Source organism: Populus euphratica, unplaced genomic scaffold (assembly GCF_000495115.2).
Source record: "Populus euphratica unplaced genomic scaffold, PopEup_1.0 scaffold2867.1, whole genome shotgun sequence".
Taxonomy (NCBI): Eukaryota; Viridiplantae; Streptophyta; class Magnoliopsida; order Malpighiales; family Salicaceae; genus Populus; species Populus euphratica.
Window position 1 is genome coordinate 1 of NW_011502699.1, and position 17,270 is coordinate 17,270.

The window sequence follows — 17,270 nt, forward strand, 5'->3', positions numbered from 1 at the left end:
CAATATTCCTTGCATGGCTGAATCGGACTTCAAATTCTCTTAAATAATTATTAACGAAAACAATTATAAATAGCAGTCTTAATTCAGACAAATCTGGAAAATTATGACTTTTCATATCCAATGAATAATGTATTCTCGAATATCATGCCTTCATTCTCATTAAAAGAGGATGAAAAAAAAATTATTGCCTTTACCAAGTATAAAGTAATTGTTTGAAATTGTTGGTTTTTCACTTCTGGCTGCTGGCTTTTCATGTCGTTAAGATACATCAAGTTGTTGCAGAAATAAGTGAATAAATAAACTCGGAAATATAAGCTATGGAAAATGTTTGATGACAGAAACTGTTACAGTAAAATAAATACATTTAGGTGAGAACTAGATTTACTTAGATTAAATTTTTTTGAATATACAAAAGAAATACACAGGCATAATTAATATTTTTCTAGTGAAAAAAATAAACTGTATGGAGATTAATTTAATATAACATGATGAATTTAAAAACAATTTAGATAACTAGTAAAAATATAATTTGATTCACAAAAAGCTAAGACAACATATTTCTTAAAACATAATATTGAAATGACAATGTATTGGATAGATCCGGGCCATCTCAGGTTAACCTATCAAATCCACAACTCAGATCAAGAGACCTAAATAACCTCATAAAAGAAAATTAAAATAAATTATGAAATTCAATTATTAATCAACTCAGAGTTAAAAAATAAATTTCAAAAACTTTGACATGGACTAACCTATAAAACTCATGACCCACGTCATGAGGTCAAGATAATCTTATAGAAAGTAAACAAAAAAAAAAGACATGGGTCAACTCGGATTAATCTGCTAAATATGTGATCAAAATCATGAGACTATGATAATCCCATTAAATACAAATTAAAATAAAGTATGAAACTCAATTTTTAATAAACTCATTGTTAAAAGTTGAAAATTAAAAAAAATTCAATATAAAAACAAGACATGTTAAAAAGACCTGATGTTATTCGAGTTAACTTATAAAGCATATGACTTGAATTATAAGATCGGGATAACCTCATAAAAAAAATTATTAATATAATTCATAATCACTTTAATGCTGAATGATAAAATTGAAAAAATATCAATTAAAAAAACAAAATACCTCAAGTCAACTTTAACTATTTTTTTAATTTTATCCATCAACATTTTGTTTGATTTTATTTTTATATCAAATTTGATCCTCATCTTTTTTTTTTCTATTTTTTGTTTATTTATTTTTCAATTTCAATCCTCAATATTCGTAGATTGAGAATTTTGTTTTATGATTTTTTTTGGGTTTGCCTTTTATAGGTTTAGTCTTGACCTTACGATCTAGATCATGAGTTTCGAATATTATGCCAAGTTGACTATGGTATTTCTCTAGGTTCTTTTTTAAAATTGAATTTTTTTTTTCTAATTTCATCCTTTAAAATTAGATTAGTTACGGATTAAACTTCATGATTTTTTTTTATGATATTATTCTGATCTCATGTTTAAGATCACGAGGTTAAGAGGTTAACTCGAGTTGACCCATAATTTTTTTTATTGACATTGCTTATATTTTATTTTGTGTTTTGATTTTTTAGTTTTGTTTTTCAACATTATATTGTCTAAGATTTGAACTTTATTGTTTTGTTTAATTTGTTTTCTACAAGATTATAGTTGTGCATTTGGAAGGCTCACTCAAGTGGAATCATTTAAAAAATTTAATTTAATTCTTCAATATTTGAATTGCTAAAAATTAAGATTTTTTTTATTTTCATTTCTATGATGTTAGGATATTTTTGCTTCATTATCAAATATTGAAAAGATATATTTTTGTAATATTAAAAAAAAATATTTTATCAATTGATCATTGTGTTTTTTTAGTTTGATTTATTTATTGTCTCTGCCTCTCTTTTAATCATATTATTAAATCAATCATGTTTATTGAATAAAATCTAGTCAATAACTCGAGTCTTCAATTTTTCTTGTTCTTTTTAAAATGCTAGCAACATCTTAATATATTTTTTTTTACATTGAAGAAAATTTTTCGTAATCCACAGCATTGTACATACTACCAATCTACTATAACATAATACAATTCATTTATTCAAAGTGTTGATTTATAAAAGTGTTATTTTTCAAAATATTTTTTACTTGAAAATATATTAAAATAATATATTTTTTTATTTTTTAAAATTTATTTTTAATGTCATTATATCAAAATAATAAAATAAAACATAAAACACAATCTAAAGTAAAAGGGAAAAAAAATTTATTAAAAAAACAGCATTTCCGCGTAAACAAGCAGGGTATCAACATGAGTGGGGCGGGGAGAGGATTAAATTTGGACACACAATTCTCGTTGTCTTGATATATATATATATATATTCAGCATTCCCAGCAAAAGATAACATTGGAATCCCACATGCGAAAGAAAAAAAATTATAGCCTCACCTCAATAAAGAAATTATAACGAAAGTTTTTCATGATGTATTTGAGTCCATTTAATCAATTAACTGGAGGGCTGCCAGCCTCTTTCCACAGTCCAAGCTTTCATCTATGATCTTCCTCATGTCATATTTATACTCGAAGCCCATCTTCATCAACTTTGATGAATCACATTTGATTCCTCTGATCTCTGGTTCTTCCCTGAACCTAAAATTAAAAGTTAATCATTACTATTAGCAAAATCACAACAGAAAACATGGAATGCCGCTTCTTTACTCTGGTCTAATGGTTCAATTAGGGATATAAGTACTTATTTTTCTAATATTTCATTATATTTTGTAATCGAGTCAGTTTTTTCTTAAAATATATAGTAAGATTCTAATATATCATTCTAGTGAGATTTTGAAGTTGGTTCATCAGAATTAGTCTGTATGTGAGAATCATTTGAATTAAGAACTTAGAGTATATTCAATTAAAAACTTATTATTGCCTTCAAATCATGTGACTAATTCCCATAGATTGTCTTGAAAATCTCATTCAAAGAATGAATTAAAAACTTAACGTATGTTCAAGATCAAACTGGTTCAGGAAATTACAATAAGAAAAAAATATACCTTATTAATAAGGACAAATTCAGCTATTAATCCGTTTCCTCTTGTACAGATGAAAATTTTAAGAAAAAAGAAGAATTCTTACTTCTCATCTATCTTGAATTCTGGATGATTTTCTTCAAGGTAAGCTTTAATTTCTCTAACAGTTGGATCGGCAGCTGAACAGAGGAATCTACCCTTCATTGATGGCTTTTCCATGCAAAATATGTGTGCCTCACAAACATCATCAATGCCAACAAGAGGAACTGATCCCAAAACTTCTTCCACAAACTTCAACCCGTGATAGTAACCAGATATATCGCCAGTAAATGGTGAAATAATCACTTGTGCACTCAAAGGCACATGGGAAAGAATAGTCTCTCCTCCCACTAGACCACAGAGAAGAGTCACCACTTCAAGCTTGGCATCCTCAATTTCATTATAACTCAAAACCTCTTTCTCAGCTAATGTTTTTGCATTCGTATATTCCTACGGAAATAGAAAGAATCACCAACCATGCCATGTCCCTTCAGGGAAAATAAAAGGAAAGAAAGAACCAACGTCGTACTATGTGGTAATTCAGGGTAAGATAGGAGAAATACCAGTACATAATCATTGGCATAAGTGAGTGAGAGATCAGAAGGAGTCCAACAGGATTCATCCATGCAAGATTTATAGCCACTTCCATCTTCATTCAATGGTGATGATGCCAACACAGTTGCAGTGTAGATGAGACGCTTAACAGTGTGTGACTTGGCGCAACAGTCAGCTATGCTCCTCGCTCCAGCAATTGTTGCTTCCACTCTATCCTTGTTCTGTTTTTCAACTTCCAAAATTATATGTTAATTGTAACCAAGAAAAACAGTATTTGCTAATTGCTCATAAAATTTAAATCCCAACTACAAATTACTGACCTGAGAACTTTGCATTGGAGTGGCAACATGGAAAACAAATTCACACCCTCGAATTGCATCGTCAAACTCATGGGGCTTGTATATATCAGCTTGGAACAGGACTAACTTGGTATCTGCGTATGGAAGGGAATTGAGTAGGCCTACTTTGGATTTATCCTCTGCTATTCCAAGAAAACATGTAAGACATTCATGTTAACACGAACAAAAAAGAATAAAATAGAAGAGAGGTGGGGAGAGACCCAAGTTTCTTAATGTTGCATGGACAGTGTAGCCTTTCACCAATAGCTTCCTGATGAGCCAGGAACCAATATACCCAGAGCCTCCTGTAACACAGACTTTCGTGGCCATGGCGTGTGAGAAATAGTTCTTCTGTTGTTTCTGTTTTCGGGAGGGCAGGTGGCATGCATATATGGGAGGACACTGGAAAAGAACTTATCATTATATATATTTCCTATTATCACCACCAAGTTTGCGTGGTTAACGATCAATGTTGAAAATCTTCCTTAGCGAAGTTTTCCGAGTTACTTCTATCCAATGTTGAACATAATTGTCTTTCCTCTGTACAATTGTAAATGCTGAGCAGCAAAGACACGAATTTCTTTTACCGGTGAAAAGACGGTCCAGAAGGACAGGACGCACCGTAAAGGTCCAAAAAACAAAAACAAAAGAAAGAGCTGTGCAGCCCGTGATTCCATGAACGTGCAGGGGACACGTGCCCACGATGCTGTCATGAAGTTATACGATGAGGAATAAAAAAGTCACGTATTTTTATACATAAAATTTATGCATTGAATAATTAATTATTTTTTATCTTAATAATATCATCAATTTATTTTTAGTGGACACACTTGCTAAATCAAGGTAGTTGATGACTTAGTATTTATAAAAGATTATATTTGATAGATTTGTAGAGTCTGAAATGCTTAAATATCTTTTTGAATAAAAAAGATATAATAATATTTAAAAAAAAAAGAAAAAAAATTTAAACGAGTATTAAATCTGAACAAGATGTCCGAGCTAATTAGAAATAAAAAATAAGTTCAAGCACATTATTTAAGACAAAACATGTTAAGTTTAAGTATAGTAGCCCTAGTCTATATAGATGTTAGGATGTATGTCTACTCTCAAGAGCCATGGATAACACACTTAGCATTGTGTATGAGCTTAAAAGTGCATCTACCATGCCTAAACCCATGTATTTTGATAAAAATTAGGTTTGAATATGGTAGCCCGAGCCCATAAAAATATTTTTTAAGCCTTTAGGTTTTTATTTTATTTTAAAAAAAAAATTATACTTATTAAAGTTGGATTTATAAATATTGCAATTAACAAATACAAGTACTAAACAATTATACTATAATTATAAAAATAACTAATTAGCATAAGTAAACCGTTACAATGTGTGTAGAGATATATAATAATTACTATTGATTTGAAAAATATTTTTATTTATCCTGTGATTTTTATGCTTTGGATCTTCATTTTTTTTTAGCCTTTTGATGATTTGTTTTTTATAACTATGTATGGGAATTTTGAGGTGTCAAGAAAATATTTATGTATGGGAATTTTGAGGTGTCAAGAAAATATTTTATAACTTGATTAATTTTTAGTTTGCAAAACAAAATTTAATTTAATATTAAAGTTTTAGAGACTAATTTCAAGCTTATATAAATATTTAATCCCTTTTTTTCTAACATCAAGAACTGATTTGCATGGTTATCAAAGAAGTTCATGTTTCTATTTTAATTTTGATCCCTTAACTTTTTTTTTCCTTTTAAATTAACCCTTTTATGTTAATTTTATTTGAGATTTGACTTGATATTTTATTTTAGTTGCTTTAATACGAGGATCTTGTAATATTAAAGGAAACTCTCATTGCTCGGTTAGTGCTTAATTTTTAAAAATAAAATAAAATAAAGCTAATTTAAAACAATTAAGTATAAAAGGACCACAATTGAAATTAAAAACTATACGGGGAATGGGTTAAATGGGTGGGTCAATTAATTCATGATTGAGCTTTATATTTTGATGTCGACTGATCTTGTAAAAACCAAACTCTATCTTATAAGGACAAACACATGTATATAACTTTATCAAATGCATGCTAATGAGGTTTAATAGGATCACCACCTAAAAACCAATCAATTACATGTATTATTAATCATTAAAATGATTATAAGTTTAAATATAAATGTATTATATTTATATAAGTCAATTTATTTGTCTAACTCATATGTTTATGGAATAGTTTTTATCTTGTAATTACAAAACTGATATATCATCAAGGCTTAAAATAATATTGATTTGTCTTCTTAGTAACCTCAACCTCTTTTAGAAAACGGATGCATCTCCTTTAGTTTGCATTATTATTCAACATTTGCATGTCAAAATAAATTATTAATATTGCAAAAAAAAAATCAAACATAAATTTACGATGTGAAATAAAATAATAATAATAATAATGGAAAACAATTGTAAATGTATAAATATATATACTTTGATATATTTTCTTGTTATGACCCTTTTCACTGCTTATGTCATATTTATTTTATATATATATATATATATCCCTTTTTAGCATCCATCTTATTACACAAATGAGTGGATATCCTTTAACCCTTTTTGATTCTCCATTTTGCTATACATCTTTTTACCTTTAGTTTGGTATATTCGGGATATAGTGCAAGGTTAGATAGGGGTGAAAATAAAAAGGTATATGAGTTTTTATATGTAGTGTTATGATAGAAAAGATTCAAAAAATTTTCAAAGTTAACTTTTCATGAGGTGCAACATGCAATGATGTGTAAACATGATCAAAAGTACAATTATCATTTACTACAAGTGCAACTTTTTTCTTGAAACTTAAATGTTTATCAAACCTTTTTTCAATATTAGTCTAAAAAAGGATCTCAACTTTAAATAAGTCAAGTCAATTTAAAAATTAAAGAGACTTATAAAATATTTTCTTAATTTTTTTGCATCAAATGTTATTTCAATAAGTATTTTTGAAAGCCATAATACATCGCGTCTTGTCAACTCTTCTACCTTGATTATTTATTCAATAAAATATATATTTGATTTATAAAAGGTTATTTATGTCGGTCATTACAAACAACCTATGAAAACTTATTAAGATATTAATTAGAATATATGATAAACTAGTGGTCATATTATCATAATAGCAACCATCGTCATATGAGAGTGATGATCTTTTTTTAGGTTTAACTTTTAGCCATTCTTTTAGTTGTTTATCCCTCATAATTATATAATCATAAAATATATCAAAAATAAAAAATTACAAGTTCTTGACACTTTTTTTTTCAATATTTTCTTTAAAGCCATATCTTTGAATATAGAGTTGAAGTTAGTGACAAAGTATTATAAATAATAATCATGATATCCAATTAGTTGGGTCATATCCATACCATAACCTTTTTAATTTTCACATATCCAATTAATAGTATAACAATCTGGTATGACCACTAGTAGTGTATCGATAAACCAAATTCAAAGACCATATTCAGTTATTGTTCATCTTTTTTGTAACCAAAGCATAATAAAATGGGAAAACCTTATTGTTTGCATCATAAGCAACCCTAATCAACATATTTGCCTTGTACTTCTTATACTAGTGAGTGTTGTCAATACTTATTAGTGGACAACTATATGTAAATCCCTCAATTACAACTTCAAATACTTAAAATACTTTCTTAGAGATAATTATATTACCATCAACTATTTTGTGATTCCACTTGATAACTGTACCTGAATTTAATTCTTTGAGAGCTAATAAAATTTTATGCAACATTTGAAAGGATTTTCTATGCTAGTCAAACAATCGCTCCAAATACTTTTTATTTAGCTACTTATGCCCTATGATATGAGACATCTAATACTTTTTGTTTAGCTACCTTTGTTTTATGATATGAGACATTGTACTTTAAACCTTTATATATAGTAGCTTGAATAGTAGCAATTTTAATACTTATTTTGGTTTGATAATTGTCAACATCATATTACCAATAAAATATGAGTCAATTTGATAATGACGTTATTTAACTAATGAGTTGAGACATGTGCATAGTTCTTTTAATTTTAAGATATCAAATAAATTAAAATTCTTATGATACCCTTTCCCATAAAATACCATTAACATGATGGTTCATGTATACACCATAATTATATATAAATTATTGTTGAACGTTGCACCTTATATTGTAATAAATTTTTTATATGTCACTGCTTAACTGTAATAATTAATTCAAACTTAGTTTGAAAGGTTTGTCCAACATCTAACTCAGTAGTTAAGCCTAGATTCTTATAACTCAAAGCTAACATCATAAACATGAAGTTCTATAAATTGATTTATTGACTTATCTAACTCATCTTTCTCAATTGTGTCATCAATATGACAATCATCTTTCTTATCATTTAGTTCAAACTCATCATAACAATACAAAGCAATTTTCATACCTAACCAAACTTTTATATCCATAATTTATTATGTCGACGATTGGTTTATCGCATCACCACCTATCCTAAATAGATTAGCTTTACATGATATTTGTGTAGCCCTTTGAGTGTAACTTGAGACTCAAGTGAACTCTATAATAAATGATTTTTTTTATTTAGGTATATTATTTAAATGGAACTCTAAAATTTACAACTTATTTTTTTATGGTTAACCTGATTATTGAATTTAAATTGTTGTCACTAGAAATGAATACATTGATATAACAACTTGGACATACCTAACTTGAATCCTTCAAGTAATATCAAATTTAATTTAAAAAAAAATGTCACCCAATGTCTCCATGTATTAATTTTTTAGTTCATAGTTCACAAATAACATGTCTAATCTAGCATGAAAAAATTCATTACTTCCTTTATTTGTAAGATCACCATAATAACATAATAATATCATACTAGAAGATATATTTTATGAAAAAAAAACATAATAAAACCAAAATGCTAATTTATCAATATCACAAATTCATCAAGTCCTATAATTTCAACAAAAGTTTAATCAACAAAACCTTAAATTAAGGGGAAAAAAATCATACCCTTTCTCAATAAATACTGTATTTATCAACTCAAATGGTGTAACTTTAAGATAATTAACACAATTTATAGTTAATTTAAACAAAATCAACAAAAACCTATTTTGTCAATTTTGTCTCTAAACAATATAATTTATCAACTCAATTGATGTATTTTATAACTAATTAATATAAAAAAATTAACAAAAAAAACCATAACCTGACCCTAACATAATAAAAAATAGCACAAAAAACTTCAACTTATAAAAAAAGGTGGATTATACCTAAAATTATTGAAATAGAGGTTTTATGAATGGTAGTGGTGCCTAAAAATCATGATGGTGGCGGAGCCTGCCACGGGTGGAGAGAAAGAAAGGATGTGATGGGGAGAGAGAGAGAGTGTTTTGTTTGGTAAAGAGAGCTATCACGCTAGGGAGAAGAGATAGGGGGAGGAAAGAGGGGGATTAGGGCGGGGCGACGAAGGGGACGAAAAGAAAAATAAATGGAAAATGTTTTTTGATAGTGTTTAAATTCTATTGGTCGCCCAGTTCTGATCACGTGTACGTCAAAAGAACTATTTATTTTCACAAATAAGGGCTATTTTGACTGAAGTTTTGAGCCACCAAGCGATTTCAAAAAAAATAAAAGCTCCCACAAAACTTTTTACTATTCAGATGAGATGAATTGAGTTGGAAATAATAATTTGGGAAGCAGAAGGAAATAATTAGCTGAACATGCAGTCCGAAATTTTATAATTGGTCTGCCTGAATCGCTTGAAATTGATTCTTCTCCGTTTCCAGTACGTGACAGAACCGTTCTTCGAATATAGTAGCTACAAATTCATGCCAGAAATATAAAATCGATAGTGCTAAAATCTTTTTGAAACACTGACTTCAAAAATGATGGATGGAGTTGGAGTATTGAGGTAACCGGCGGCGATCTTTACGAGTTTTCTAATCATAACACGTGTTTAATACAAACACAACGAGGAAGCCACCACAATAGAAACAGCGGTTCCTTGCAGCCGAAACAAGTACAAACTACAAAGAAATGACGCAAGGGGCTAAGATGCGGGTTCGAATGCAGCCTGTTCAAGCCAAACACCATTTAAGTTGGATTGCCACAATCTTACCATCCCATCAGTTCCTGAGGTTGCTAAGGTCATTCCACTCATGTCCCATTCCATCTGCCACACCTAATTGCAAAGGAACATAATATTCAGGAATCTACTACTTCCCTTTTCAACAAAACTAAACTAAACTAAAGCATGGAAAACATAGTAGACAAATCATATCCTGGCAGCTCCTTGCTACATGTAAGTTTAGCCAGCTGCCCTGGCAAACATTCCATATTCATCTCACTCCAATTGTCCAGTTTGGTCTCGCCAACATTCCAATTGATAATTAGATTATTAATCAGAACAATATAAAAGCCCGAAAAAATCTCTATCTATATGATGCATGTACCATCTTTCTTGGATTAGAAAAATAAAGATCAATAAAGATTCAAATGCTGGCATTTATACCTCGCCCTCGTATCCAGAAAGCAATGCAGCTTTTTCTACTGAAAGCCTTCCATCCAGGTCAGGGTTCAACCTAACATGCCATACTGTAATACCTTTGTGAGTTGCAACAGCTATTAACTCATATGCCCTGTGCAGAAACACGAAACCAGTTTAGTCTCTTCCAAAACAGACAGGACCGGTATACTAGTATTACAAACATAGCAGGAGTCAAGGGCCGTGACAGCCCTCAGCAAATTGGTTCAAAGCCTTAGTATATAAATTTTCCACAGTTTGCACCTGCCACATGTCTTTGCTGATTCACATTCCAGACAATGTCCGCTAGAATACCTACTGTACTAATGGCAAACAGTAATGATTAGGGTTTGATTTCCTTAGCATCAGTATTTTAAACCCAGTCCTGCTCAGATATAAATCCTACATTTTTCTCTTTGATGCCATCTTTTTTTTTCCATGTCTTGAATGGAAAATATTATAGAAATCCTACAATATCTTTTTTTTTTTGCCTTTTCTCTCAGACAGATTGCTGTAATCTCATTTGATTTTAAATCCTTAAGAGGTCCACTAGATTTAGAAATTGTTCAGATTTTATCTTGAAGCAAAGTGCATAAAACAATTTGGATTCCTATCATTTGTCCACATAAAATGGAAACTCAATTTCACTAATCAAGTACCAAACCCTTACCGGCCAATGTTAGGTGCCCATGCAACTGCAAAAACCTGATCGCTTTTGTCCAAGGACAATGCTAACTCAGCAACTGGAAGCCATCGATGATGGGCCTGATCAAAAACCCACACCTGTGGAAATATAGCATCCAATTAGCTTGACCAATAAAACAGTTCATCAGCTGATTTTTTAATCATTTTGGAAATTAATCAGCAACATACAGAAAGGAAAAATTTTCTAGCATATGATGAAAGTAATCTTGCCTGCACTAATATTACCTTTAGTAACAGGCATCAATTGAGTTGTGATTCACAAATATTTTTGTTTTTATTGTGTGGAAAGTGACATTCTTAAATTTTATTAACATGTTTCAATCAACACCGGCATGAAATGAACAGAATATAGCTTCCATCAGATGCATGATACACCAACCTTAGAACTGTTCAGTTGAGGTGTATCTGAGTTGAAACCCAGAACAAAGCTTGGTTCCTGGCTTTCATTCCGTTGTGGATTCCAAGAAATAGAAGCAGAAAAGCACGAAGCCTTCCCAAATGTTGAAACTGAATCAATCACGTTCTGAATTTCAGCCTGCTCAAAAGAAAATGAAGAGAAAGGGAAAGAAAGAAAGAAGTTACACCTTTTTAAGCAGTTTGTGTATCATTGAGAATTCATATATAAAACAGAATACCTGAAGCTGCCAATTCTTCAACTCGAAAGGATTCAAAAGCTCATAGACTTTCACATGACCATCTGAATATGCCACAACCTGTAAACTATATACACATAATTATAAATTGAAACTGAACAGGTATATTAAATTTTGGGCAGGAAACTTGATACAACAATGTCACACATTTCCCAAATGCTATTGAAGCAGAAGCTGAAGGCGTGTGTGCGTGCACTTGTATCCACCCCTAACATCTAAGATGACTATTTCCTTCCAACAGAAATGAAAACCATACCTTCTTTGCTTAATCAAAGCAATATATTTCTGTTACATGATGACCATAATTAGATCAGTGGATATTTCAATATGCTTTCTAGCGAAAAGAGCTTGATGTGCCACAATTGTTTGTTAAAAAGGACTTGGCCTGTTTTGAAAAACACCTTTAACACGCATAAGGAATGCAGGCTTACTATAAAATCTACTACTTCAATGCTTTATGGTGATTCAGTTGCATCCATAGCTCCGAGAGTTTCAAGAGCTCACCATTTTCAAACTTGTCCGGATTACTCCGAATTGAGCATCTAACACTTTACTTCCCTTGCTATGAAAAATCTTGCAAAGCTTCCATTGAAGAGGTAGTCCATCTACACAATTATACGTAAATAAAAAACAACAATAACAATGTACATCATCTTAATGAAACAGAAAACAATTCCAACAAACACAATCAAGCTCGAAAACAAAATCAATCTCAATCTGCATTTTAAAGTAAAAATCCTTTAATGTTAAGAAACCATAAAAACCTTTATTTTTAACAAACAAATAGTACCTTCAGCAATCTCCTCCCACAAAGACAGACTCCCATCTCCACAAATACAGGCCACTGCATCCCCATACTCTGGTGGGATCCAAACAATTTTGACAATCCCACCTTCATGTATCTAAACAAGAATAAAAACATAAATTTAAGCTAAAAATAGAAACCCATTAGCGAATTTTGACACAAAAAGGACTGAACTTACTAACCCTAATGTTGGAGGTGGCGGTGAAGGAAGAGGAAGCAGGGTCAGGTGAGTCGAAGATTGAGAGAAACCCATTAAAAGAACCAGTTGCTAGTCTTTGGCCACAGTAGTTCCATGAAGTGCATGTAGTGCCTTTATCTAGAGTTGCCACTGATTTCTCCATGTCTCAACACACAAGATGCGCGAATTCCTTGAAATCGGAGGTTACCGAGGCATGGCTGCTCTTGGTTTTGGAGAGGTTTTTAGGTCCAGTAGATTGCAGGCTTGGGTAGTAAAGTGTGCCAGATTTTATAAAAATGGGTAATTTAAGCAAGGCCCAATATATTCCCAAAGAAAATAGAAGACTGGTAAGCGGTTACCCCCTTTTTTGCCTCTTATTTGTGCACCATATCTAATCATGTTTTTTATTTTTTTTTATTTTTTTAAATATTTTTAATGTTCTAATTTTAAAAATAAAATAAAATATTTTTTTAATATATTTTTAAATAAAAAACATTTAAAAAACAATATGCAGCCATTTTAAATAAGCCCTGTAGCCATGGTTGGGTATGAGTTGGCTCACAGCATGAAAGACATGTGTAAAAAAACAAAAATATTATTATTATTATTATTATTTTTTTGCAAAGAGAAAAACGAAACCTTTTTTTTCTCCCTTGTCGTTGGACAGAATTGAGTCAAATTTGTGCATCGCCTTTTGTAGAGGACTCACGGGACAGAAACAGTTTGTGATCATTTTTCTACTCTGCCCTCATAAGTTTTTCGATTTTCCAAGCCATGTCCTTGTTATGGATTCTGGTCATTGATTTTGTATAGTGTTTTTTTTCTTTTAATCTTTGGTTCTGATTGAATAAAAAAATTATAAAAAGAAGGAAAATAGAAAGAAAGGAGAGGAATGAGAGATGATTTTTGTTAAAGAAATCCAACTATATATATATTGTTATTGTGAGTTTTTTTTTATTATGCGTACATTAAAACACAGTGGAGCTTTTTATGTATTTTTATGAATTTATTCATATTTTATCATACTATTAAATCAATACTGAAAAATGTTTAATAAAAATAAATTATAATTTATTTTATGTGTTTTTTTATAATTAAATAATTCTTTATGTATTTTTTTTACAGTTAATTTCAATGAAAAACAATTAGAATAAGTAATAATATACTAGGACATGCATGTATAAAACATATACAACATACACAGTGCATGGAATTGTCTCATGCTATTTTATCTTTTTAATCCTAACTCTTCTATCATACACACCATCCCAAACATATCCCGAATAAGTCTTGGAGAAGAATAAATTATATCAAAATTATTACAGTCTTCAGCAAAATTGTTATGCATGTCCAAGGCTTCGGGTCCTCGAGTTATAAGTCAGCATATTAGGTTAGTAGATTAACCCCGAAAGTAAATTATAGGAATATATTAGGTTAATGGATTAACCTAGTAAGAATAAAGATGTGAATGGTTTCAAATCTCAGACACAACTTTTGTTTTTCCGCACTTTCTCTTGCTAAAACGTTATATATAATGTTTAAATTGATTTTTATTACATGTTCTAGTACAATGCGATGACAAATCAATTAAATGATCATTCAAAAGCATAACAATGCTTTGAATTTCTTTAGAAAATTGCAGGAAAAAGAAAAAGAAGAATGGAACTCCTATTCAAATATACAATATCAAGAATTAAAAAATTAGTTTTTAATATCAATAACAAGAATTAAAAAATTAGTTTTTAATATTTTTCTAAATTTATAATAAATTTAAAAAACTCAGATTCTCCAAACAAATATCAATAGTGAGTTTAAAATAATAATTTTTTTTTCAGTTCTCATTCATTAATTGTTAAATAACCATCTCAACCTAATAATTTAAGTTTTTAGGTGAGATTTTAGGATATGATTTAATATTATTCTATAACACATCCCCTCAAGTGAAAAAATTTTAGATTTAAAACTTGCACAGACCTACATTACATTGTGCTTGATTTTTATCAAATAAATAAAAATGGTAAGATTCAAATACCATGTTTAAAAACAATCTCAACCTAATAATTTAAATTTTTAGATAAAGTCTCGGGATATAATTTATATTATACTCTAACAATAATAACACATTTTTTCCCTCTATTTTTTTTTCATATTTCATATTTCATATCAATTTATCTCATTTTATATTTTTTATATTTTCATTATTAAATTCTTATAGAATTTTATGTTGATTTTGTTTGTGTTAATTAATTTTATTTTGGATTTATTGGGTAAACAACTCTATTTGATGGTTCTTATAATCCTAATATTTAAAATTATAATCATATTAAAATTGCTGTGTTATTTTTTAAATAATTTTATTACATTTATCATTTTAAAAATATTGTAGGATACGTGTTAAAAAGGTAAATACACTTCTGTCACGGGGTAAAGTTGACATCATGGACAATTAATGCCTGAAAAAGTACTGATCTAGACAGCTTGTACATGTTCTTTTTGACCATACAGAAAACACCAAGGATACTTTAAAATTTTTAATCATTCACCCGCTAATTCTCAAAAAACAAAAAAGAAAATAATTCACTCCCATTATCTTACGATCTTTTTAATTCTCTGGCTTTTGGGTCTTTTTGTGCAAGGGAAGTTTAGTGTGAGCAAACTCTAGCTTAATCACTATTGTTTAAGAAAATCAACCAATTAATTAATTAAATCTCATGATTTCACAATTATATATTAATTCCTATATATTTAAATCCGTTTGATAATTTACTCACTCTCTCAACTTAATGTTTGTTTTCTTGACAAATAGAAAAGAAGAGGAGAAGAGAAACAAATAAGATGAGAAGTTTAGTTAGGATAGAATACATTTTTACGAAAAAGAAGGAAAAGAAAAGAAAATGAATTGAGGATAATCAACACCAATCAAATGACTATTTAATTATTTTTTATACTACTAGAATTTATTAATTAATTTTAATAGATTACATGGATTCAGTTATGATAAACTCAAAGAATAATGGTTCGAGACATCTATAATGGGGAATAATAAGGGGGAAAACTAAAAAAAGAACACCATCCCTAGGATTTTTTGGCTATGTCAATTTTTTGCCCAAATTGTGAATTCTATTAATCACACCCTTGAAGTTTCAAGTCATTTCCACTTTTAACCCTCCAACTTTCTTTCATTACTTCCAATTTATTCTTGTGATAAACTGAGAGTTTAGAACGTTTGCAATATCCTCTCGAGATTCATTAAGTTTTTTTCAATTACACCCTTAAATTATCAAAGACCTTAATCAAATAGATGAAAGGTCAAGAGACTAAAGTTAAAAACAAAACCAGAAGTTCAGAGGAATATTTAGACAAAAAACATATAATTTAGGATGACAATCGTAGAGATCCCCAAACCAACATAGTGCTTGTCATAATTATGAACTGCCCCAAATCTCCTCGAGGAACATGGCAAATGCAAAGCACGTTGACAGGATTTAATACTTGAGCACTTGATTACGCCTCTAGTTTTTGCAACTGGAAATCTCAGGGCAAATGACTGGTTGCATAGCTGAAAAGTAATGTATTTTGAATGAATAGTTAACTAAATCATAATATTACTAATAAACAATTCAACGTAGGTAGATTAATCATAAAACGGATTGCATCATCCAGTAAAATACCTGATGGCTTTGAGACTAATGCAAAGCATTACCTTTTACTTTTTATGGTCCTTCCAGATTCTGGCCACCTCTGCTAGCGACTTTGTAGATGACCCATCTTCGCTCAAAGCCCTTGTGGCAGCACTTTTTAGTTCATTCATCTTGCTCTTTATCGATTTCCCTTCTTCTCCTTCAAAAATGCTCCTTGCATAATTTGCAATATCTTCTTTCATCACCAGCCCATTCTCATTCACTTTCACCCTCAATGCAACCTTCAAACCATCTGCTAGCAATACTGAATTCATTTTTTGTTCTGCATAGAGCGGCCATGCAATTAAGGGCACACCGTTGGCTATACTTTCCAAGATTGAGTTCCACCCGCAATGAGTCAAGAACCCTCCAGTTGAACTATGGCTTAAGACTTGAATCTGAGGAGCCCAAGAAGGCACCACGAGACCAACCCCTTTGGTCCTGTCCAAGAACCCTTCTGGCAAAAAGGCTAAAGGGTCATCAGCACTTTGGTTGCCAAAGTATGTGGCATTGGTAGCCTCATCGTGTGGGCTCCTAACAACCCAAAGAAATCTTCGGCCACTCATTTCCAAACCCAAGGACAATTCAGTTAATTGAGCACGAGACAAAGTCCCACCACTACCAAAAGAGACAAACAGCACTGACCCTTTCGGCTGCTTATCTAACCACTTCAAACACTCAGATTCTCCCACATCCCCACTGGTTGAACCGATCTGTGTTA

The 17,270-nt window shown here is 30.4% G+C and overlaps 3 protein-coding genes across 3 annotated transcripts; all 3 read right to left on the reverse strand.

Moving 5' to 3' along the window:
* Window positions 1-2,474: 2,474 nt before the first annotated feature.
* On the reverse strand, window positions 2,475-4,300 carry LOC105119398 (dihydroflavonol-4-reductase-like). The gene is made up of 5 exons (XM_011017536.1): window positions 4,232-4,300; window positions 3,953-4,138; window positions 3,641-3,853; window positions 3,145-3,527; window positions 2,475-2,655 (listed from the first exon to the last, which is right to left on the reverse strand). Exons 1-5 carry the CDS (start codon window positions 4,298-4,300, stop codon window positions 2,505-2,507), a joined length of 1,002 nt encoding a protein of 333 aa, XP_011015838.1. The 3' UTR covers window positions 2,475-2,504.
* Window positions 4,301-9,824: 5,524 nt separating this feature from the next.
* On the reverse strand, window positions 9,825-13,125 carry LOC105119396 (protein SEH1-like). The gene is made up of 8 exons (XM_011017534.1): window positions 12,874-13,125; window positions 12,677-12,788; window positions 12,391-12,491; window positions 11,869-11,946; window positions 11,613-11,768; window positions 11,199-11,311; window positions 10,517-10,643; window positions 9,825-10,186 (listed from the first exon to the last, which is right to left on the reverse strand). Exons 1-8 carry the CDS (start codon window positions 13,030-13,032, stop codon window positions 10,055-10,057), a joined length of 978 nt encoding a protein of 325 aa, XP_011015836.1. The 5' UTR covers window positions 13,033-13,125; the 3' UTR covers window positions 9,825-10,054.
* Window positions 13,126-16,093: 2,968 nt separating this feature from the next.
* On the reverse strand, window positions 16,094-17,264 carry LOC105119397 (hydroquinone glucosyltransferase-like). Its single transcript, XM_011017535.1, has 2 exons — window positions 16,573-17,264; window positions 16,094-16,428 (listed from the first exon to the last, which is right to left on the reverse strand). Exon 1 carries the CDS (start codon window positions 17,113-17,115, stop codon window positions 16,576-16,578), a length of 540 nt encoding a protein of 179 aa, XP_011015837.1. The 5' UTR covers window positions 17,116-17,264; the 3' UTR covers window positions 16,094-16,428; window positions 16,573-16,575.
* Between the last annotated feature and the right edge of the window lie 6 nt (window positions 17,265-17,270).

Bases quoted from the DNA above. Each gene is read 5' to 3' on its own strand.
- LOC105119397 (XM_011017535.1), bottom strand. From the start codon at position 17,115: ATGAGTGGCCGAAGATTTCTTTGGGTTGTTAGGAGCCCACACGATGAG.
- LOC105119398 (XM_011017536.1), bottom strand. From the start codon at position 4,300: ATGGCCACGAAAGTCTGTGTTACAGGAGGCTCTGGGTATATTGGTTCC. The intron at 3,528-3,640 runs GTATTTCTCCTA...CTATTTCCGTAG, and splicing joins ATGCCAATGATTATGTACTG to GAATATACGAATGCAAAAAC. The intron at 2,656-3,144 runs GTAAGAATTCTT...TTTTAATTTTAG, and splicing joins GAATTCAAGATAGATGAGAA to GTTCAGGGAAGAACCAGAGA.
- LOC105119396 (XM_011017534.1), bottom strand. From the start codon at position 13,032: ATGGAGAAATCAGTGGCAACTCTAGATAAAGGCACTACATGCACTTCA. The intron at 12,789-12,873 runs GTTAGTAAGTTC...ATTCTTGTTTAG, and splicing joins CCGCCACCTCCAACATTAGG to ATACATGAAGGTGGGATTGT. The intron at 10,644-11,198 runs GTAAGGGTTTGG...GTTTCTGCACAG, and splicing joins TGGGCACCTAACATTGGCCG to GGCATATGAGTTAATAGCTG.